This window comes from Budorcas taxicolor, chromosome 10 (assembly GCF_023091745.1).
Source record: "Budorcas taxicolor isolate Tak-1 chromosome 10, Takin1.1, whole genome shotgun sequence".
Taxonomy (NCBI): domain Eukaryota; kingdom Metazoa; phylum Chordata; class Mammalia; order Artiodactyla; family Bovidae; genus Budorcas; species Budorcas taxicolor.
The window spans coordinates 36,446,886-36,471,035 of NC_068919.1; the positions used below are offsets into that span (position 1 = coordinate 36,446,886).

At 40.2% G+C, this 24,150-nt stretch overlaps 1 protein-coding gene across 1 annotated transcript in view; it reads left to right on the forward strand.

Moving 5' to 3' along the window:
* The window catches only part of STARD9 (StAR related lipid transfer domain containing 9), a 114,503-nt gene that overhangs the window by 41,200 nt on the left and 49,153 nt on the right, over positions 1 to 24,150 (forward strand). Inside the window, exons 4-7 of the mRNA XM_052646398.1 lie at positions 15,362 to 15,478; positions 16,692 to 16,724; positions 16,814 to 16,875; positions 18,446 to 18,558. Of these exons, the coding sequence (XP_052502358.1) occupies positions 15,362 to 15,478; positions 16,692 to 16,724; positions 16,814 to 16,875; positions 18,446 to 18,558 (325 nt within the window). The remainder of the gene's footprint in view (positions 1 to 15,361; positions 15,479 to 16,691; positions 16,725 to 16,813; positions 16,876 to 18,445; positions 18,559 to 24,150) is intronic.

The following is a 24,150-nucleotide window of genomic DNA, read 5'->3' on the forward strand; positions in this document are numbered from 1 at the left end:
ACCCTCAAACCCACTTATGTTTTTGAAGAAGTTGGTTCTAAAAAGGACTTTTGCCCTATAGCTCTGGATGGCAAACTCTTAATATGTCCTGTGGACTCCATCTGGCCACTACCCGATTTAGTAAAGTTTTCTTGGAGCATAGCCATGCCATTTGTTTGTGTAGTATTTGTGGATGCTTTTGTACTACAAAGACAGAGCTGAACAGTTGTGACAGAGACCATATGGCCCATAAAGCCTAATATATTTGCTGTATGGCTCATAATAGAAAAATGTTGCCAGCTCCTATCTCATAAATCCTGATTACTAGGAGTAGAAAGATTCTCAGATGATTTGCCTGAATTGTTGCAGATACCTAGCTCTTGGACATTCTGTCTGATGGAATGAAGCTCTGCTCCTGGATCTGCTGTTGTTGTTTAGTCATTAAGTTGTGTCAGTCTTTGCAACCCCATGGATCTGCAACATCCCTTTATTTTATCCATACCTTGAAGGCAATGAAACATCATATCCCATTTGGATTCTGCCTGTGAAGATGCAAAGATGCCCTCATACCTAATAATCTGACCACCTTCTTTGTCTTTGTTCAGACCAGCTGCTGGGCAAGCTGCTAACAAGTCCACTTGCCATGTGACTGCTGCTCAGAGATCCTGCTTTGTTCCTGTTGGTGATGACAGTTTAACCTGCCATTGTGATAGGGCTTTTTCAAGCTGCCTGGGAGAGAGGTGATCAGGTTGTCTCACATGATGGGTCACGAATGCGAGGCTATGTGAGGAAATCAGGAAACTGGAAACTGTCAGCCGTATCCACCGTCACACAGCCAGGCCACACAACAATGGTACATTATTCATCACTGCTCAGAATCCAGCAGTAACTGTAGGAGGCCAACAGCAGCTCTCTGTCTACCATTCAGAGCTCCCCAAGAGAGTTCATCTTTAACCAATTTGGCATACCCTTATTAACATTCTTTTTTTTTCAGGGTTTTGTTTTTTTTTTAATGGTGCTATCAGTTTATTTTATTTTTGGCTGAGATGTGCAGCATGTGGGATCTTAGCTCCCTGACCAGGGATTGAACTCAAGCCCCCTGCAGTGGAAGCCCTTAAAGTGTGGAGTCTTAGCTAGTGGATCCCAGGAAGCCTCCCTTATTATTAACAGCATCTTTATTTGGCGTCATCTAAAGGTTGACAAGGGCTTCCCTGGTGGCTCAGTGGTGAAGAATCTGCTTGCCAATGCAGGAGACATGGGTTCAATCCCTAGGTCAGTAAGACTCCTTGGAGGAGGAAGTGGCAACCCACTCCAGTATTCTTGCCTGGAAAATCCCATGGACAGAGGGTTACAGTCCATGGAGTCTCAAAGAGTCAGACACAACTTAGCAGCTAAACGACAATGCTTGACAGTCTCTGTTTTGCCTGTACTTACTTTGCTTGGGGCTCAGTCAGATGGGGCGTAGAAAAAGGGTTAAATGACAAAAGACATGGTAGATTATGATCAAGGAATCCTTGTGATCATCTTTTTAAAAGCGGCTGTGGGAATAGCAAGAGTCTTCGATTCTGTTCCCGTTAAGTCCACCTTTCATCTTTTCTCACATGAACTTCTCTAAGGAATCTCTTTTTGCAGGGAGGAGGAAAGCGGTAGCATTGGATAGCCATCTATTTGTCCTGTGAATTCCTTGCTTATGTCCAGAAAGTATGAAGGGCGCATATGGGACCTACCAGGTCTCACGTGCCACTTGGACAGTTGTCTATGGGAACATTCCTTAGCAAAACACACTGTTAGAAATAGACTAGTCTTGTATAAACAAAGATATGTGTTTTTGTGATCTCAAAGTTCAGTTTCTTGATTCCTTCAGGAACTAGGAACTTAAACTAAAAATATGAATTTATGTTTCTCTCTGTATATCTGAGTATTTGTTGCTGTGTTCAATTGTATTTCTTTAAAATTTTATTTATTTGTTTGGCTATGCTGGGTCTTAGTTGCTGCACTTGAGAGCTTTGATCTTTGTTGCAGCATGTGAAATCTAGTTCCCTGACCAGAGATCGAACCTGGGCCTCTTGCATAGGGAGCATAGAGTCTTAGCCACTGGACCACCAGGGAAGTCCCCAACTCTTTTTTTCTTTACTTTTTTCTCTTTGCATAAAAAAGAAGCCCTAGATAAGTAGACAGGGATTTCTGTTATCTTTTTAAAGTATAATTTTATGTATTTATTTTTGGCTGTGCTGGGTCTTTGTTGCTGCACATGGGTTTTCTCTAGTTGCTGTGAGTGGGGGTTACTCTTTAGTTGTAGTTCTCAGGCTTCTCATTGCGGTGGCTTCTTTTGTTGTGGAGCACAGGCTCTAGGGCATGCGGGCTTCAGTAGTTGCAACTCCCAGGCTCTAGAGCACAGGGCTAACAGTTGTGGTGCATGGGTTTAGTAGCTCCATGGCATGTGGAATCTTCCTGGATCAGGGATTGACCCATGTTTCCTGCATTGGCAGGCAGGTTCTTCACCACTGACCCACCAGGGAAGCCCTGTTTTTATCTTTTGAATAAGCTGATAAAAGTTGCATTCAGTAGAGAGGGTATATTTTAGGGTCTGATACTTAGAGGGACCCTAGACTTTCCTCTAAACCCTCATCTCCATTCTAGATGAAAGGTGGTGAAGTATGTGATTAAAAGTATGGCTTGTTTTCCAGTTTCACAGATTACTGGCTGTGATCCTGGGCTAGTCCTTATCTCTCTGTGCTTTACTTATCTGTAAAAGGGGGTAATGATACCTACCTCAGAGTTGTTGTGAGGACTAAATGAGTAAGTAAATATAAAATACTTAGAACTGTGCTTTTGTTGTTGTTTAGTTGCCAAGTCATGCCCAACTCTGTTTCGACCCCATGGACTAAAGCCCACCAAATTCCTCTGCCCATAGGATTTCCCAAGCAAGAATACTGTAGTTTCCATTTCCTTCTCCAGGAGATATTCCAAACCCAGGGACTGAACCCACGTCTCCTGCATTAACAGGTGGATTCTTTACCATTGAGCTATTAGGGAAGCCCAGAACAGTGCTTAGCAGATAATAAATGCTGCTGCTGCTGCTGCTGCTGTTGCTTCAGTCGTGTCCGACTCTGTGCGACCCCATAGACGGCAGCCCACCAGGCTCCCCTGTCCCTGGGATTCTCCTGGCAAGAACACTGGAGTGGGTTGCCATTTCCTTCTCCAGTGCATGAAAGTGAAAAGTGAAAGTGAAGTCACTCAGTCATGTCCAACTCTTAGTGACCCCATGGACTGCAGCCTACCAGGCCCCTCCATCCATGGGATTTTCCAGGCAAGAGTACTGGAGTGGGGTGTCATTGCCTTCTCCAATAATAAATGCTGCTGCTGCTGCTGCTGCTGCTACTGCTAAGTTGCTTCAGTTGTGTCCGACCCTGGGCGACCCCATAGACAGCAGCCCACCAGGCTCCCCTGTCCCTGGGATTCTCCCGGCAAGAACAGTGGAGTGGGTTGCCATTTCCTTCTCCAGTGCATGAAAGTGAAAAGTGAAAGTGAAGTCGCTCAATCGTGTCCGACCCTTAGCGACCCCATGGACTGCAGCCCACCAGGCTCCTCCGTCCACGGGATTTTCCAGGCAAGAGTACTGGAGTAGGGTGCCATTGCCTTTTCCGATAATAAATGCTACATAAGTATTATTATTATTAACTTCTTGATACCTGATCACAATCTTATCCAGCACACAATAAGTTCTCCAATACCTTTTCTATTCACAATAATATGTCCCTCTGTCCTCTCTGGTAGCATGTGCATTTTAATAGAGGCACTGTGAAGTTACAGCTAACTCAGATGAATTACTATACTGGAGAGAATTTCTAGTATTCTACAGGGTGGTGGGGAAAATAATTTGGGGGCACATTGTGATAAGAGGTTGAAGAATCGGGGGCAATCATGTGCTTAGAGAGTATCTAGAAAGGTAGAAAATTGAATATGTCTCATCTTCCTTCCATTTCTATCCCCAAATTTTCTAAATTCAAGCAGTCATAGGGTCTGCACAGCCTTCTGTGGAAATCTGAGCTGGCTTTGTAGCTTCCTCCCTATGTCTTATAACCACGTTCAGCAACAAGAATGCTAGCTGACCACTGATTGCCCTAATGGATTCAAGGGCACAGTACTACAGAAATGATGCAGTGCTGAGTACTGGATAATGTGGAACCAAGGAGAGCTAAGCTAAGAAGGACAACCCGGTACTGAAAAGGAGAAATGTAAGGTTGCTTCCTGATGCTGCTCCTCCACTGCCAGAAAACTGCAATGACCAGGGCACTGTAAATCGGTCTGTTGTTGATACTGTCAAAGACATCGGTAGCAACAATTTGGAAAGCCAACTTAAAGCTACTCAAGCTGCTGGGAAACTGCCTTCTAGGAAAAACAACCCCCAATAGGCAACATAATCTGGGCTGGTTTGATTCCAAAGTTTGTGTCCTTCTTGGGCAGAACTGACTACAGTCCTGTTCAGTTTGAATCTACTTGAGTGTTCACCAGCATTGCTTCCAGAATGTCAGAACAGACTGGGGCTGCGGTAGATAGAAGTGCTGCCCCAGCATTCTTTTCTCTACTGGCATCTCCCTATAATTAAATCAGTGAACAAGCTGTACGGGCTCTTGGAAACATTGCAGGTGATGGTTTTGTTTTCCAAGACTTGGTTATCAAGTGTGGTGCCATCAATCTGCTGCTGGGTCTTCTTGCAGTTCCTAATGTATCATCTTGAATATGCACCTTAGTAGTAACAAGAACCCTGAATCCTTGCTAGATGCTACTGAGTAAATTATTTTTTAAGTAATTAATTAATTTTTGGCTGTGCTGGGTCTTCATTGCTGTGCATGGACTTTCTCTAATTACAGCAAGTGGGGAATACTCTCTAGTTTTGGTGCACAAGCTTCTCATTGTAGTGACTTCTTTTGTGGCAGAGCATGAGCTGTAGGTACCTGGGCTTCAGTAGTTGCAGCACACAGGTTCAGTAGTTGTGGCTTGCGGGCTTCAGAGCATGTGCTCAGTAGTTGTAGTGCACAAGCTTAATTGCCCTGATGCATGTGGGATCTTCCCAGGCCAAGGATCAAACCTGTGTCCCCTGAATTGGCAGGCAGTTTCTTATCCACTGGACTGTCAGGGAAGTCTGCAAATTATACTTTGCTTCATCTCCTGTATCATGATGTCCAAAAGTACTAGCAAATGCACAGACAATGTCAGATATTAAAGCTGGCCACCAGCACCAGATTCAGTGAGTTGTGAATCATGGTTTAGTCCCATTCTTCATTGGTGTTCTAAGGCAGACTTTAAGATGCAAAAAGAAGCTGTGTGGACTGTGAACAACCAAAGAAGTGGTGGAACAGTTGAACAGATTGTGTAACATCATTCATTGTGGCATAATAGAATTGTTGATGAACCTTTTAACTGTGAAACATACCAAAATTACCCTAGTTATTCTGGATGCCCTTTCAAGTATCTTGGGTTGCTGAGAAATTAGGTGAAACTGAGAAACTTAGTGTAATTGAAGAATGCAGAGGTTTGGATAAAACTGAGGCTCTATAAAACCGTGAAAATGAGTCAGTACCCAAAGCTTCATTAAACTTGATTGAGAGATACTTCTGTATGGAGGAACAAGAATATCAAAATGTTGGGCCAGAAACTACCTCTGAGGCTATAGTTCAGGATGGCATTCTGAGACCATTATCTTTCAGACTATACAACTGAAGCGTAAATTTGTCATATCAAACATGTACTATGTTTGGTATAAGTTTGTCTTTCTGTTTCTCTACTAAGAATTCTTTACATGTGGTTTGCTATTTAGCGCTTTTTACAAGGAGACTATACTTGAACAGTTCCAAACTGTACATATTGTATGAAGCTTCTCTCAGTGGGTTTATTTCTGTGTGGAATTTCATATTTTGCAGTATCCTGTAAATAAAGATTATTTCATCCTTTATTTTAAAAAAAGCAGCAGCTGCTGTTGTGGGTTAGCAGGCAGTCAGGGCTTACATGGTTCAGGGGAGGCCTCAAGCTTTGTGGCAGTTCTAACAGAAGAAGTTGGACTTTATATTTTGTAGTGCCTGTATGTAAGGGATGGAATGCATGGATTGTCAGGGGATCTTGGTTCAAGGTGAAGGCAAAGTTGTCATTGGTCAGTCACAGTTCTTGCTATTTACCCAAAGGAGTTTAACACTACATCCACACAAAAATCTGTGCTCAAAATGTTTATAGCACCTTTATTCATAGTTGCCAAAATTTGCAAGGAGCCAAAGTGTCCTGAAATAGGTGAATGTGTAAACTGTGGCACCTCCAAATGATGGGATAGTCAGCCTTAAAAAGAAATGAGAGGGCTTCCCTGGTGGCTCAGTGGTAAAAAATCCCCCTGCCAGTGCAGGAGACACAGGTTCAATCCCTGATCTGGGAAGATCCCACGTTCCATGAAGCAACTAAGCTTGTGTGCCACAATTACTGAGCCTGTGCTCTACACCCCAGGAGACACAACTACTGAGCCCAAGTGCCCCAGCTGCTGAAGCCTGCACATCCCAGAGCCTGTACTCCACAACAAGAGAAACCAATTAGAAGCCCGTGCATTGCAACTACAGAGCCGCCCCTGCTCACTGCAGCTAGAGAAAAGTCCACACAGCAATGAAGATCTAGCACAGCCATAAATAAGTAAAGGAATAATTTTTTAAAAAAATAAAAAATGAGATATCAAGTCATGAAAAGACATGAAAGAACCTTAAATGAATATTACTAAGTAAAATAACCTCAGATATGCAGATGGCACCACCCTAATGGCAAAAAGTGAAGAGAAACTAAAGAGCCTCTTGCTGAAGGTGAAAGAGGAGAGTGAAGAAGCTGGCCTAAAACTCAACATTCAAAAAACTATGATCATGGCATCTGGTTCCATCACTTTATGACAAATAGATGGGGAAGAAATGGAAACAGTGACAGATTTATTTTCTTGGTCTCCAGAATCACTGCTGATGGTGACTGCAGCCATGAAATTAAAATATACTTGCTCCTTGGAAGAAAAGCTATGACAAACCTAGACAGCATGTTAAAAAGCAGAGACATCACTTTGCTGACAAAGGTGTGTATAATCAAAGCTATGGTTTTTCTAGTAGTCATATATGTATGTGAAAGTTGAACTGTAAAGAAGGCTGAGCACTGAAGAATTGATGCATTCGAACTGGTGGTGCTGGAGAAGACTCTTGAGAGTCCCCTGGACAGCCAGGAGATCAAACCAGTCAATCTGAAAGGAAATCAACCTTGAATATTTATTGGAAGGACTGATGCTGAAGCTCCAATACTTTGACCACTGATGCAAAGAGCTGACTCATTGGAAAAGACCTGATACTGGGAAAGATTGTAGGTAGGAAGAGAAGGGTATGAAAGAGGATGAGATGGTTGGATGGCATCACTGATTCAGTGAATATGAATTTGGGCAAACTCTGGGAGATGAAGGACAAGGAAGCCAGGCATGCTGCAGTCCATGGTGTTGCAGAGTCAGACATGACTGAGCAACTGAACAGCAACAAAGTGAAAGAAGCCAATCTGAAAAGGCTATATATTATATGATTGCAACTATATGACACTCTGGAAAAGTATGGAGACAATAAAAAGGTCAGTAGTTTCCAGTTCATGGGAGGGAGGGAGGGATGAATAGGTAAAGTACAGGGGATTTTTTTTAGGGCAGTGAAATTATTCTTTATGATACTGTAGTGGCGGTTACATATTGTTATGTATTTGTAAAAACTCATAGAACTGTACAAAACAAAAAGTGAACCCTAATGTGAACTTTGGACTTTATTTAATAATACTATAGCAGTATTGGCTCATCAGTTACAACAAATGTATCATAGTAATGCAAGATGTTAATAATATGGGAGACTGAGGAGCCAGAGGACAGAGGGCTGAAGGGGTGCATGAGAACTTTGTAATTTCCACTCAGCTTTTCTCTTAACCTAAAACTACTCAAAAAATTGCCTTTTCACTTAGAAAAAGGTGAATAGATTAGGGAGAAAAATATTTGCAATGCATATGGAAGATTAAGGACTGCTGTTTATAATATACTAAGAAGTCTTTCATATTGAAAAGAAAAACAATCCAGTAGAAGAATGGGCAAAGGACATGAATAGACCCTTCTTGGGGAGAGCAAATTTAAATGCTCCTGCCAAAGAATGATGACTTCAAACTCACTGTTATTATAGAAACATTAAGATATGAATTTGTATTGTTCAAATGAAGAGCAGTTAAAAAGATTCCTGGTGGGAATATGAAGAAAAGGATTCTCTTATTAATTTTGTCAATAGAAATGTAAGTTATTATAGTCTTTTGGGAAAATAGTCTTAATATTTATGAAAATAAGAAATATTTTAATCCTTTGACCCAGCAGCCCCATTCCTGAAACAGTCTATAAAAATAAAAACATCAGTATATAAACATATATCTTCAAAGATATTTATTGAACCATTATGAGTAGGGATAAAATAATAAAAACAAGTGATTGCCCATTTATAGGAGAGTGATTGACTCAATTTTGGCACATTTACACCATGGAATATATTGCAAATTGTGTTGACTGAGAAAAACAGTGTATAATGACATCCCATTTTTTAAAAAGAAGTAACAAAAACCCATAAATGTGTAAGTGTGTGTGCATTTATGATTATGACCATGGAAAGTATGAACAATTATGCCAGTTGCTAACATGTTACCCACAGGTGGGAGGTTTATGTATGAGAGAGGAAGGGGAAAGACAGGTGGAAAATAAAAGGAATTAAAATATAGCCCAGTTATTTTACATTGTGTTTGTGTAACTGTGGCTGTGCATGTGCATGAAAAAAAGTTATATCTATGGGAAATAACCTATATGTTCATGCTGTGTTATGTGATAAAAAGGAAGCTGCAGGTTGACATACATTATTTGTGTATATTTCAATGAAAACAAAAAATGAAGAAGTGTATATCCTAAGATACTTTGATAAAGGTATGGAAGGACATACCTTTCTTTCCTCAGTACTTGAAGGGGACTTGTTGGGTGCTTAAAATGAGTAGGGTTAGAGGTGAGGTAGGGGTGGAAGTTTAGTTTTTTCCTCATGCATTATATTTTTTCATTTGGTACAAAAAGTCAGTGTACTTTGTAATTTGAAAGAGAGCAAAGAAAAAAAGTGTCTCTCTTTAAGGCTTCCAATTCTGGTCATTTAATAATGGCAATGTGGGTGAAATTTGGGAATGAAATAATTCTCTTCATGTGCAAATTAAAAGGTTAATGGGACAAAAAGACTGAAAAAGTGATTAACAAATGGCAGAAGTATTCAGATTTTATTGTTTTTGGCCAAAGGTTAAAACAGAATTTTACTGAGACGTCTATTTAATAGAAATACTGAAAAGGAGAGTTGGTGAAGTTTCTCCCAGTGTGAAGCAAAACAACAGGAAATAAAGAAACCTTGAAGAACAGTTCTAAATTAAAGGGTAATAGCTTAGTGTTCAACAGATAAAATTTGCATTTCCTGATAATTGTGGCGACAGTTATTTTGCTAGTGGCAAATATCACAGTGGTTAAAGGCAACAGCTTTATTTAGAGGTACTTAACTACCCATGGAATTTCAATTTTCCCATGTGATAAAGAATTTTGATAATAGTAACTATTGTCAAAGATGTATTGTGAAGATTAAATGGATTCAAAATTTAAGGTGCTAAGAAGAAGAGAGCCTAACACAATAATTGCTTTGTGTTACTAGCTGTATGAATCTAAAGCTCTAGTTTTGAATAAAACACTTTTTTCATAAAACCGAAGTATGGTTGATTTTTAATGTTGGTGTTAATTACTGCTGTATAGCAAAGTGATTCAGTTGTATATATAATATTCTTTCCATTGTGGTTTATTATAGAATACTGAATATAGTTCTCTGTGCTATATAGTAGGACCTTATTATTTATCCATTCTATATATAAAAGCTTGCATCTGCTAACCTTATGCATCTATTAAGCTGCAAAGCCTGTGTTCTTAACCATTAAACCTTATGTGTAGCTGTTTGGAGGAAAGCAAATCATTCTAAGTCCTTTCCCCAACTGCAGGCCCCATTAAGTTATATATTTTACGTGAATGCTCTCTCTTCAAATAATAGGCCCCAAACCTTACTTTTCTAACCCACAAGTTTGGAGAGAGGATGTATCAGTAGATCCGCAAACAGTATCAGCTGTACCTCACCGTCTCTGTGTGATGAGAAGTAAAAGTACAACTCTGGGTTATCTGAGGTTTTCCTAAGTAACAGCATTAGTGAAAACACATGTTTGAATAGTTTCCAGAGTTGTCTAGAATTATTTTCCAGTTTAAAGATGCCTGCTAACAGAGCTAGTTTTTAGATTCTTTTAACTAATTTTTTTTCTCCTCTTTGAAATGACCCTCTTACTTCTCACTCATCAACAATTTCTGTTACCTGTATTTGAAATCAATATTATTTCATCATTTTGAACTCTTTTTCATCCTAAATTGAAGTCACAGTTTTTTTTTGTTAGGAGTCACCTTGGGCTCAGAGAACATAGTATGTAATAAAGAACTACAGAACTCAGTTCAGTTCAGTCGCTCAATCGTGTCCGACTCTTTGCGACCCCATGAACTGCAGCACGCCAGGCCTCCCCGTCCATCACGAACTCCCGGAGTTCACTCAGACTCAGGTCCAACAAGTCGGTGATGCCATCCAGCCATGTCATCCTCTGTCGTCCCCTTCTCCTCCTGCCCCCAATCCCTCCCAGCATCAGAGTCTTTTCCAATGAGTCAACTCTTCGCATGAGGTGGCCAAAGTACTGGAGTTTCAGCTTTAACATCATTCCTTCCAAAGAAATCCCAGGGCTGATCTCCTTCAGAATGGACTGATTGGATCTCCTTGCAGTCCCAGGGACTCAAGAGTCTTCTCCAACACCACAGTTCAAAAGCATCAATTCTTCGGTGCTCAGCTTTCTTCACAGTCCAACTCTCATATCCATACATGACTACTGGAAAAACCATAGTCTTGACTAGATGGACCTTTGTTGGCAAAGTAATGTCTCTGCTTTTGAATATGCTATCTAGGTTGGTCATAACTTTTCTTCCAAGGATTAAGCGTCTTTTAATTTCATGGCTGCAGTCACCATCTGCAGTGATCTTGGAGCCCCCAAAAATAAAGTCTGACACTGTTTCTACTGTTTCCTCATCTATTTGCCATGAAGTGATGCCATGATCTTAGTTTTCTGAATGATGAGCTTTAAGCCAACTTTTTCACTCTCCACTTTCACTTTCATCAAGAGGCTTTTTAGTTCCTCTTCACTTTCTGCCATAAGGGTGGTGTCATCTACATATCTGAGGTTATTGATATTTCTCCTGGCAATCTTGAATTCCAGCTTGTACTTCTTTCAGTCCAGGATTTCTCATGATGTACTCTGCATAGAAGTTAAATAAGCAGGGTGACAATATACAGCCTTGATATACTCCTTTTCCTATTTGGAACCAGTCTGTTGTTCCATGTCCAGTTCTAACTGTTGCTTCCTGACCTGCATATAGGTTTCTCAAGAGGCAGGTCAGGTGGTCTGGTATTCCCATCTCTTTCAGAATTTTCCACAGCTAATTGTGATCTACACAGTCAAAGGCTTTGGCATAGTCAATAAAGCAGAAATAGATGTTTTTCTGGACCTCTCTTGCTTTTTCGATGATCCAGCGGATGTTGGCAGTTTGATCTCTGGTTCCTCTGCCTTTTCTAAAACTACCGAAAAAAAGCAAACAACAACAACAAAAATCTAACAGTGAAAATTTTCTTTAGGAAAATACAGAGCAACCTTTAGTTTTGGACCTTAAATAGTCATCATGAAATCAGAGACATAAATCCAGAGACTTAGTTGATTCTAACCGGTTTTAGGAAGGGTATGTCTGATAAATGTTGCTGTTATCAGGGAATTCCATTCCTTGAGATTTATCTTGTGGATCTTTTTTGAAAATAGAGTTTATTTGTTAAAGCAATTTTAGGTTAACAGAAAAATTGAGCACAGAAATTCCGTATACCTCCTTCCTCCCACCAGGTAGCGCTAGTGGCAAAGCACCTGCCTGCCAGTGCAGGAAACACAAGAGACGCAGGTTCAATCCCTGCGTCAGGAAGATCTCCTGGAGGCAGCATGGCAACCCACTCCAGAATTCCTGGAGAATTCCATGGACAGAGGAGTCTGGCGGGCTACAGTCCATGGGGTCACAAAGACTCAGACACGACTAATTGAGTAACACTTTCACTTTTCATACACAATTATAGTATCATATGTAGAGGAGTTTCACTGCCTTAAAAATCCTCTGCATCCCACCTATCATCTGTCCCTCCCTGGACTCCTGGCAACTACTGATTTTTTCTTTAACTGTCTCTATAGTTTTACCTTTTCCAGCATGTCATGTAGCTGGACTCATACAGTGTGTAGCCTTTTCAGATTGGCTTCTTTCACTTAGTAAGGTGCATTTAAGGTGCCTTCATGTTTTTTCATGCCTTAATAGTCCATTTCCTTTTAGTACTGAATAATATCCCATGTTCTGGACTTACCACAGTTTAGACATTCACCTATTGAAGGACATCTTGGTTACTTCCACGTTTTGACAGTTTTGAAGAAAGCTTCTATAAATATCTGTGTGCATGTTTTTGTGTGTTTATAAGTTTTCAGCCTCTTTGGGTAAATACCAGGGAGTGCGATTGCCTCACTGTATGGTAAGAGTAATATGTTTAGTCTTGTTTAAGAAAAAAAACTGGTGTAATGTCTTCCAAAGTGGCTGTACCATTCTGCATTCCCATCATCAGTGAATGAGAGTTCCTATTGCTTCATCTCCTTGTAAGCATTTGGTGTTGTCAGTGTGTTAGATTTTGGCCATTCGTATAGGTGTATGGTGGTATCTCCTTGTTTTCATTTGCAATGGTAATGACATGATATGAACACCAAAAATTCTGGTTCCTGGATTCAGTTGCCCCTGTGAAATACGTTTCGGCTTGAGCTTCAGGTATTGTGAGTCCCAATTCAGCAGCATCCGGTGGTCTGTCCCCAATCTAGTGAATGCTTAAAAAGACTGGAAGTTCTGTGTCACATGAAATTAATTTGTCTATCAAATGTGTTCTTGTGCTTATATTCCAGAAAAAAAAGTTACATTGCCCGTCTCTCCTCCTGAACTGGATCTTCTAGATCATTAGATTCTAATCCTCTAAATTAGATTGCCCTTTGGTGATTTATTTTAGCCTTCGAACTGTGTTTGGTATTCATATTGAGCTGTTCCCATATGCTTCATTATAATAACCACGGTGAGAGTGAACCACGATGTCATCTGGTTCTGTTGTGCTCTGTTTAAGAATTTATGATGAGCTAAGCCTCACGGTTCGTAAAGAATGGAATCTTAACAGTTTCCCCCAATTCCACGTTTGGAGCCTACCAGTTTTGCTTGTTCACACCTTTTACTGTTGAGTGGAAATGGCATCTTCAAAACTGTTTTTCATAAAACCTCCAGGTGATTATTTGAATTTGGATAAAGACATGGGCAAAGTAGCATTATCCTGTCTTCTTTCACAATCCACTGAGCTCATTCTGCCCTGCTGTGGGAGCGGTGAGAAATAAATAACACTAGATGTGGCCTTGCTCTGTCTGCACCTCTGTTTCTACTTTCTGCTGGAGCACTGGAAAGAAAGGTTGAGTTTTGTGAACGTTTCCAACTAGTAAATGGATGGCTGCCAACTCAAATGTTCTGATCAAGAGAAATGATTCCTCTGTCTTCAGTCCCTGAGAATTTAACCCAGACAGATGTCAGGAGGCACAGAGAATTCTGCCCAATTTTCAGCTTTGCAAATATAGAACTGAATGCATGGAGAATACAGAGCTGGGAAGGAGATTGGGAAAGGTGGTGGGAATGGTATAACGTCTAGATCTTTCACCTCTACTTGGGTTATTATGGCCTTATGCCTGAATATTAGAAGCACTAAAAAACAAAATGCAAATAGTTCACTGATCAAGAAGCATGACTGCAGCTGCTGAAACAGAATAGTGTAGTATAATCTTAGGTCAGCAACTCCTATCTTCGTGCTCATGGTCCCTAGTTACATGTGTTATCTCACTTAATCTTCACAACAAATCTGTGATATAGACACAAAATATCCAATTTACCAGGAAAAAAAAAGTTTAAAGCTTAAATTGTTCAAGATCACACAGCTATTATTAACCATAAGAACCATGTTCCAATTTGGAACTGTATCAGGAGATTCATAGAATTTAAGGGAAAGTAGAAAAATGGGCTGCAAACCATGGGGCCTTGAGTTGCAGGGAGGCCAGGTAAAGCCATATCACAGTATAGTCTAGTTTGAGTACTGTGCTTGGTACTTCAGATGCATTACTGTTGGACTCACGATGCCAACAAGGAGACTTGATTAACTCTTTCTTTGCTTTTGTGTCATTCTTTGAAATTTTAAGTTTTGCGAGCCTCATTTCACGTGTTCACATTCTATCCTCCAGGAGATGGAGAGAATTATCTGGCCTATTTGACTCCTGTTGGGAGGGTTGGGCCCTGCTTCCCATGAAAACTGAAACAGTTTCCTCCCAGATCAGAAGAGTATTTGGATGCTGAGCAGCAGCAGTGCAAAGGGTAAATGCCCATCATACCAGCTGTGTATGCAGATGTCATGTGGCATTCTGCTGAGGACTGGTTCAACGGAAAGTTATGCCTTCCCCATAAGCAAGGCTGTTTTGTCCTGAGCCTGGGGTCTGCCTACTACATAAAGTATAGGGGTTTTCCTGGGAGAGCCTCTAGTTGTTTCTGATTCACTAAAACTACAGAAATGAGTGAGAGCAGAAGCAGTCAGCTATTAGGATCAGTCTGAAGAGGTAGCATGTAGAAAAGGGTCCCACAGGGAAAACCCTCCCTAATTTCTGGGCTTAACTGACCCTCATTGTAGTGTCTTGAGACCCGGAATTTGTGTGATATGTTCCAGGGCAAAATTTCATTGTACTTTTACCTGATTAACCATATTAAAGTTTTTTTTTCTTTTTTTGTAATGGGAAGGAAAAAGAATTCATGTACATGGTTTTCCTTCACTAATTTGCTTGCATGTCTTTGCCCTTCTCCTGGACTCTTTTCCCCTAAAGATTAGGGGCCATATCAGTTTTGCATCTTAAATATCTAGCCTTGTGCCCAGCATACAATAAGCACTTTTAAAAATAATTGACTTACTGAACAAATGAATTTTCCTTAGCAGTCTTTTTTTTTTGAAACTGAATTGATTCTCATAAAACAGTAGGGAATTTATAGTCATGGATGTTGAAACATTTCATAATATAAAAGGCTGCTTTGGAAGGTAGGACCAGAGTGACATGCACTCTGTTTTTATTGTTACAGGTGTTCCAGGACTTGGGGACTGAAGTACTGTCTGGAGCTGCCAAAGGCTACAACATATGCCTTTTTGCCTATGGGCAGACAGGCTCTGGGAAGACGTACACCATGCTGGGCACCCCTGTGAGTGTTGAGATGTGATGTCTTCTTAAAGCCACATCAAACCTGAATGTTGCATTGTCCTTGCCACTGAGAGAGGATGTGAGTTTCATAGTCAGTTGGCTTCAGTCAGATTTAAAGGGTTCTGTTTTCTGTTAAGAATACATTTCTTAGCAACTTAATTGACAAGTAAACTTCGAATAATTAGCTCCTCTTTATTACACCCTGAAGAACCTTAGAATTTTACAACTCTCTTTGATGAAACAGACGTTGTCAGTCCTTCTGAATTTCTCATATTTCTCAGATCATTGCAAGTTCATCACTTGTAGGTTTTTAACGCCTCTGGTGTAGACAAGTCCCAGACTGCCTTAAGTGCTGGCTAAGGCCATGTGAATATGGGGCTGTGTGTGTGTTAAATCTGAGTGTTAGAAAGAAGTGGGAGAACCAACCACTGGGATGGGAACTTTCAAAAGTGTGTAGGATTTATGAGAGCCTTCTTTTATCATGGAAAATTAGGAGGATAGAGTTCCTTCAGAATACTTCTTTGTTTTAGGCTTAGAAGAACCCTGGTGAGATGAATTGGTGGTGCAGGTGATAAATAACACCACTTAAGGACATTTTTCTAGGATATTGTTCCTCCTTAAAGATTGTCCCTGATGCCATGGGCCCAGATCATTGCTTAACTAATCTTCAGTGTGATGTCTTGAGACCTTAAAGGTTCATGTTTGGTGTGATTTCATATATTTTAAATTAAAAGAAGAAAAGACTCAGTAATCCAGGGGTATAAAGCCATTAACCGGAGTACAAGTTAGCACTGAATCCAATATGAAGAAATAAGCCACTTCTCTCTAAATGTGTGTTTTGAACATGCATGTACTCTGGTTCTCCTGTGTATCGGGGGATAGGAGATAGGGTTCTGGGAGGCACCACTGTGGTAAAGTGGGCTTATCCCACTTTACCACAAGAAGGATGTCACCTCTTCGGCATAAAAGCAGGTACCTGGGTTTGTTAGCTTCTCTTCTCTTCCTTCTTATGGTGGTGATATGCCCTTCATCTGATACTTTCCACCTGTTTGTTTCTGAGATCACTGGCAAATAGAGTCTTCCACATACCCTTGGGGATATTGCCTGAAGTGAAGAGGCAAGAGCGAGAACACTATCCTTGCTGAGCGTGGGTCCTGGGTGTTGGGGGAGAGCATCAGCATGAGTGGACAGTAATGCTTTCTTCTCTTCTCCAGGCCTCTGTTGGGCTGACACCACGGATATGTGAGGTATAGACTCTCTTTTGACTGGATCCTCTCAAAGTAGGTCTTCCTTGTACATCCCCTTCAGTGAAACTACAACCCTTTGGTTTATGCAGGGTCTCTTCATCAGGGAGGAAAATTGTGCCCCACTGCCTGCCTCCTGTAGTATAAAAGTAAGGTAAGAACCTGCTGGGCTCTGCAGCCTGAAGTGTTTCTATGTCCACTCCAGAGCTGTCCTCTCTGCTTCCAGAATTACCCAGAGGAATGGGGAAAAGTCACAGCAGAAATACTGTACAGTGCTTGTCACATGAATGTGCAGGCGTGTTGTAGGAAACTTAGTTTCTACCCTCAGGCTTAACACGTTAGTGTCTCCTGTGGACCCGCTTCCGTTGGCTGGCTGGTTTCCCTTCCTTCATTTTCTGTTCAGTTTCATACTAGCTTCTGGAATTTCTCTTCCAGCCCCTTCCTGGGTTGTTCTCCAGGTTAGTAGTTCCCAAGCTCTTGTGTGGTGGGTGTGGGAGCATGCATAGTCAGATCCGACTCTGTGACCCCATGGACTATAGCCTGCCAGGCTCCTCTGTCCATGGAATTGTCCAGGCAAGAATACTGGAAACTCTAGTACCCAGACTAGTGCTGGCTACCTCCAGTGTGACGTTACCAATTGCCATTCATTTTCTGTATTCTTTTTTTTGGTGTTTAATGTCCTTGTTTAAAAACATGAGACATAATTCACATACCATAAAATTCACACTTTTAAAGTATATAGTTCAGTGACTTTTTTTTTAGTATTTACAAGACTGTTTAACCATCATCACTATTTAATTCCATAACATTTTCATTGCTATAAAAAGAATAAATGTCCTTTTTAAAAATTAAATGGTTGTGAACATTATTTTTACATTTTTAAATTTGTAAAGTAAAATTTTGCAGTATATATTAAGTGTTTTATTGTCCATGAAATCTGGGAACCACTATTCTAAGAGCTATCTGGGGGTTCCTATGTTTGAATTTGAAATGATTAAGAAGGGAAAATTTATAAGGAGTGTATGCAGAGAGCAGCTTTGAGCTGGAGCCTTTTTTCTGATTGCTGGCTCCACAGGCAAGTATCCATGGTCCAATGAGGAAAACCTTTCTGTGAGAAGTGTGCTTTCTTATTTAACAAAATATTTACTGATTTTAATTAAGAATTGTAGCTGTTTTATTATTTTAAAAAGTATAAAATGCCAGTAGATACCAATAAGACATAGCATGTCTTAAACAGAATCCCAGTGTATAAGATAGGTAAAAGGAGAATTGTGCAACTTAAATCAGAAGTGGGAAGCAGAACCCTTCTCAGTTAGCTTCCCTTATTGCTCAGCAGTGGTCCTTGAGATGGCTTCTATGAATAATAGAGCTCAAAGATCAAATTTGCAAACCACTTCAAGAAACATGCTTGTAAGACTGTATGCACCAGGGAACGGATAAAGGCACAGGCTGATGGCAGCCTAAACCCATCCTCAGATAGCCTCTTGAAAGCTAAACTTGAATCAGCACTCATAATGTAAACCTGAGACCGGGGTAATGGCAGCCAGCACTAAAAACCCTGTGTACCCATGTAGAAGAGACTCAAGGGGGAAGCCTGAAGTGACCAACGTCTCAAGAGGATCAGAGATACTCTGAACAAGAACTAGGACCTTCTGATTCTTGGCTTAGTGTTTTCCCACGTCTTTTCAAAATCTAATTTTATGCCTTCTTCTCTGTGTCTCTAGCTTCCTGGAAATCTATAATGAACGGGTGCGGGATCTGCTAAAGCAGTCTGATCAAAAAAAGACCTATAATCTGCGGGTCAGGGAGCACCCAGAGATGGGGCCCTATGTACAAGGTGAGCCACTATGGTCCTGGAAGTCAGAGACCAAACCAAAACCTGGGAAGCTCTCTTGATGGTCACTGATTCATTCAACAGACTTGTAGTGAATACTTATTGTGTGCCAGCTACTGGTATGAGATGCCCAGTAGGTACCAATAAATAGAAAAGACAGGCAAGCTGACACTGTTGTGGGGCATAATGTCAGCCAACAAGCACTAATCACAGTTGTGATAAAGGCTAATAAAAAAATAGATACAGTGATGAAAAAGAGCATCTTCATGGGGTGGTCAGGAAAAGCTTCCTTGAGGAGGGTGGTAACATTTTAAGCTGGACCCGGAGGGGCACAGGAGCCAGTCATGTGAAAAATAGCATGGCAAGGGGAAGAGTGTTTCAGGTGAAGGGAATGGCATGGGCCAGAGCCCTGCGTGAAGGGGTTGGCTTGGTGATTTCAAGGAGCTGGTGTGTCTAGAGCATGGTGTGCGAGAGGTAAGTGGCATGGAATAGCGTTGGGTCTGTGGTGCCGGGTCCAGTGGGCCTGGGACGGATTCCTAGGTCAGCCAGACTGTTTTTGGGGTACTTCCTGTTCCAGAGATGGTGAGAGTCAAGGTCGTGGGGAGATACCAGACATGGAGCAGGGTCTACACTGCTTTCTCATCAGACATTGGTATTTGATGTTTGCTTCCATCTGTCTTCTTCCATTAGACTAGGTCTTGCTGTTGGGTGCTTTTGTTAGGGAAGCTTTCACTCTCTCGGGCCACTCATAATAAATAACATGAATTTTATGTCCTCTTTTCTCCACAATATGCTGTTAATATCCCCACAGGCAGAGGGACAGGAAAGATCAAGAGCTGGTCTCTTCTCTGATTAGAGCATGGCCAATGGATGACTCAGTAGGTGTGCCAGTCACAAATTCTGCTGCTTGAGTCTTTCCCCAAATGTTTCATCCTAATTGGTAGCTGGAAACAGTGGTTAAAAAATACCACTTACTTTGCCGGGAACCAGTTGGAGTTTCCTCTGTAAACCTCTGTGTATACCCATTTCTCTGAAAAGCAATACTTGGAAGGCAGAGCAGGAGTGGTTGTAGTAGTGCCACAGTTTCTCATCTTTTTGTTTATTTTTATCTTAATGTGTTTTTATGTGTAAATGTGGGAGTAGATAGTAACTAGAGGAGACCTCAGATGTAGTTCTAATGTCTTCACTGCACAGAAGATGATATGAAGTCTGGAAGAAGTTAAGGGACGTTCCCAAAGTTCCACAGCTACGTGGGGCAGGGTTGGAACTGGGAACCTTGTCTAGGACTGGAAGAGAAGAATGGGACAGAATCCTGTACATGGATCATAGGAAACCTACGAACATAGGTTCCTGATTGGCATAGTACCTGAAACCCTGAGAATTCATGCAAGGTGGTGCAACTTGGATCATACACCCAAGGTCGGTGACAGGATCAGGACTTAAATCTAATGGCTGTTTGGATGAAGTGAATGCTGTTGGCTCTTTGTTCATGGAGTGAACCCTTGTGGGGAGGGAGGAGGCTTGGTGCTTGGTAGGAAATATTTCTAAACAAGCAAAAAGTCTCTTAGGTCCTTTGGATTACATGTTTCTTAAAGGCAGTATGAACTTTTTCGATCATTACAAATATAGGTGGACATTTCTCTTATTTCTTAGTGAAGGAGCCATGAGCTCAAATAGTATAGAACCAGCCTTGGAAAACAAGACCCTGAATAGTCACACTTAACAATGTTATTTCCATTACTACCCTCTGATGGCATTATAGCAAAGTTTTTATTTTTTTTTAATGTTTGCTTTCTTTATTCATTTATTTTCATTGTCTGCCTGTCTGTCTGTATTTCTCCATCTTTGGGCTCATACATTCTGTGAACATGATTCCAATGCCGAAAGTGATTTATGCTTTGAAACCAATCTATAGGAATTTATTAAGTACCTGCTAGATGCCTATTCTATTCAGGGGGCCATGGGAAATATGAAAATACAAGAACTTTTAATTTTAATGTAAAGAATTTGTAGTTCTAGTTCAGAACCATAAGCTGGAACTTGATAGCTGCCTAAATCCAAGGAAAGATAAGGAGTAACCTCTTATTTTTCATTAAAAAGTTCATTAATTAGATGACAGGTTAAGTTGAAATCTGAAATGTACAGAGCCCTGTCCAAAGGATACATAAGAGCCCAGTGGTTACTGGGTCTAAAGGGATAATAAGTGAGGCAAAGACAGTATCATATTTTTGCTTTGGCTTTTATCTTAATATACAGAGATGGGTACAAAGCAGGAGGTTGTTGGAAATGAGTAGTTGGGACTCTGAAAAAAATTGTTTGTATTTTCTTTGTATTCAGTCTGCACATAACAGGAGTATTCTTGTTTTAGTTTTTTTAATTCTTACACCTTTTTATTCTTTGTCTTTCTACACCAACTAGAACCCTATTAAAATGGTAACAATATTTAGTTTTGTCCCCAGGGTAAAACTTCAACATTTTACTATGATGTTTGCAATAGCATGCATGTGTCCTCAGTCATTTCTAACTCTTTGCAACCCCATGGACTGTAGCCAACCAGGCTCCTCTATCATGGGATTTCCCAGGCAGGAATATTGTAGTGGGTTGCTATTTCTTTCTCCAGGGGATCTTCCTGACCCAGGGATTGAACCTGCGTTCTCTTGCATCTCCTGCATTGGCAGGCAGATTCTTTACCACTGTGCCACTTGGGAAGGCCATTTTCAATACCATGTGTTGTTAATAGATACTCTTATCATACACTTCTCAGACTGTCTAGGGGGAAGGACCAGTTTTTGTGTTTTTTTTTTTTTTTTTAAATTCCTATCCATGGCAAACCAATACTTTGATAAAATGAAGATGAATTACTAGAAAAGTAAAAGACATATTAATTATAAGCCCAATTCTTCTTTATTTGATTTAAAAGATATACAGTCTGTCATATTGTAAAGGTTTCAAACGCTTTCAATTTCTGTACCTATCTCATCACATGTCAATAACAGTTTGAGAGCTGACTCCAGTCTCTGCAGCCACTTTGAGAAGCATTACCTTAGCAGGTTAAGGGAATTCTCTCTTTATCTTATTTTCTAAAAGTTTTTATTTTTTAATTTTGAAGCAAACTTTTGAAAAAGTTGCTAGCATAAAGAACTTTTTTACTTGAACCATATGAGAGTAAATTGCCAACCTAATGACCCATATACCCTGATTATTTTAGGGTATTTTTATTTCAAACAAGAAGTACTCCTGTGTAGTAACAACAAGAAATCCACATCAGGAAATTAACTTTGATGCATTACTACCATCTGATCCTTAACACCCATTTACATTTCACAAATTGCCCCAGTGATTGTCCCTTTGAATCCAGAGTTGCCTTTGGTTAGTGTCTCTCTCTAGTGTTCTCCAGCTGGAAAGGTTCCTTGGTCTCACTTGACTTCATGAACTTGACACCATTAAGTGGTGCGTAATTTTGATATGTCCATTATTCATTATTTTTAATTTCCTCAGCTAAGGTCATATCTGCCAGGCCTCTTTACTCTGAAATTGCTGTTTTCCTTTTGTAGTCAATAAGTGTTTATTGGTTGTGGAACTGTAAAGTTGTGTGTGTCTTATCCTCATCTAACTTTCAGTTCATTTATTAACTTATTTATGTTGGCATAGACTCATGTTTCCTATTGTATTAAATGAGCCACCTTCTGTTACTATTATTTTTTATTTTGATGCTCCGATTATCCCAGATTTAGCCAATGGAATCCCCTTCAAGTGTGTTCATATGACTTTTTGACATATCACCATCATTCTTTGAGCACTTCCTTGCTTTCTGACAGGAGGTATTCCAGGCTCATCTACTTTCCCTGCCTCAGTCTTTGAACCAGCCATTTCTCCTAGGATCCCTGGTTCTTTTTTTTTTGGAAGTATAGTTGATTTGCAATATTGTGTTAATTTCTGCTATACAGATAGGCATTACTTCTAGCATTATTCTAACATTGCTTTTATCCCACTCTCTCCTGTGGAATTCCAATTACAGGTTTATTAGACCTATTCCTTATATATTTTATGATTCTTACCCTTTCTTCTCTATTTTGCATCTTTTGGCTCTCTATGCTTTATTTTGGTTATATGATTTTGACATATGTTTCACCTGTATCTAACCTGCTGTTAGTTAAACTTGCACATTGAGTTCTTATTTTCACTTATAGTAATTTTCACTTCCTAAATCTACATTTGATATTTTTGTTATAGTTTCCAGTTTTCTCTGAAATTTTATAATCTTGTTTTTAGTCCCTTAGAAATAGTAAGCAGAATTACTTTAAAGTTAGTATAATTCCAGGATCTGGGTCTGTTTTAGGTCTCTTTAGATAGTCTGTGTAATTTTTGCTGATTTTCACTTATGTTGTCAGATCTACTCATGTGCTGGTGTGTTACAGTTTTGTGCCAGACAATATTTGCTAAATTGCTTGTGGAAATAATTGAGAGGCCAGAACAATAATATTTCCTGGCAGAGAAGACTCGTGTTTACCTGTGCCAGGTTCCTGCACAAACATGCTGGGAATCCAGAATCAGCTCAGTCCAGGTGAAGTACTAAGAATGTCCAAAGTTGAGCTGAGGTCCCTTCAGAAAATATTTACTTCTAATTCAAACTTATTCCTGTGTTTTAGCCCTTTAAGTTTCCAACTCATAGAGGTGGGGTGCCACAGGGCCCACCTGGGCCCTGGACGGTAGTCTGTGACTCTCTGTATCTGTGAGGTTGTCAAGAGAACTGCTGTCAGCCACTTCTCAAGATATGGGAAATGCTCTCAGAGGGATAATGTCTGCAAATGCTGGCCTGATGTCTCTGGGCTTCCATCCTTCCCCAATATATGGCTTGAAAAAATGTCACTATCTGGTCATCCCTCTGTGCCCTCACATTGATGTCGTTTATATTCTGTCCAACTGTTTCTAACAGTCTTTGGCAGAAGTGTTGGTTTATATTATCTAATTTGCCATTACTGAAAATGGAAGGTCTCTATCTTTGATTAAATTTTTAAAATTCTTTTTCTTATAGAGAATTTTGAACATTTTGAACAAAAATAGACTAGTGTAATGAACCCCATGTTCACAATAACCCATAACCCAATGAAGTGAAGTGAAATTGCTCAGTCATGTCCGACTCTTCGCGACCCCATGAACAGTAGCCTGCACCAGGCTCCTCTGTCCATGGGATTTTCTAGGCAAGAAAACTGGAGTGGGTTGCCATTTCTGCTTTATCTACATTCCTGTCCACAGTCTATATTATTTTGAGGCAAATTCCAGATATCAATTCATGTATAAATATTTTAATATGTAGCCCTAAGAGATAAGAAAATTTTTTTAAAGAAATTGCACTCACAAAATTATTATCACATCTAAATAATAGTAATAATTCCTTAAGATAAAAAAATCCAGTCAATGTTCAAGTTAACTATGTTAAATTTTAGTGTAATTGTATTCAGCTATGAGCCTGTGAAGATACTTTGGTTCCTGAATCTCTAATAAAGAGATCCTCCAGCACAGTTGTGAAGGCCTTTTTTGACTTGGTGGGTAACCAGCCATAAAGATTTACTTCTGTGCCCTTAAGCGCCTCCT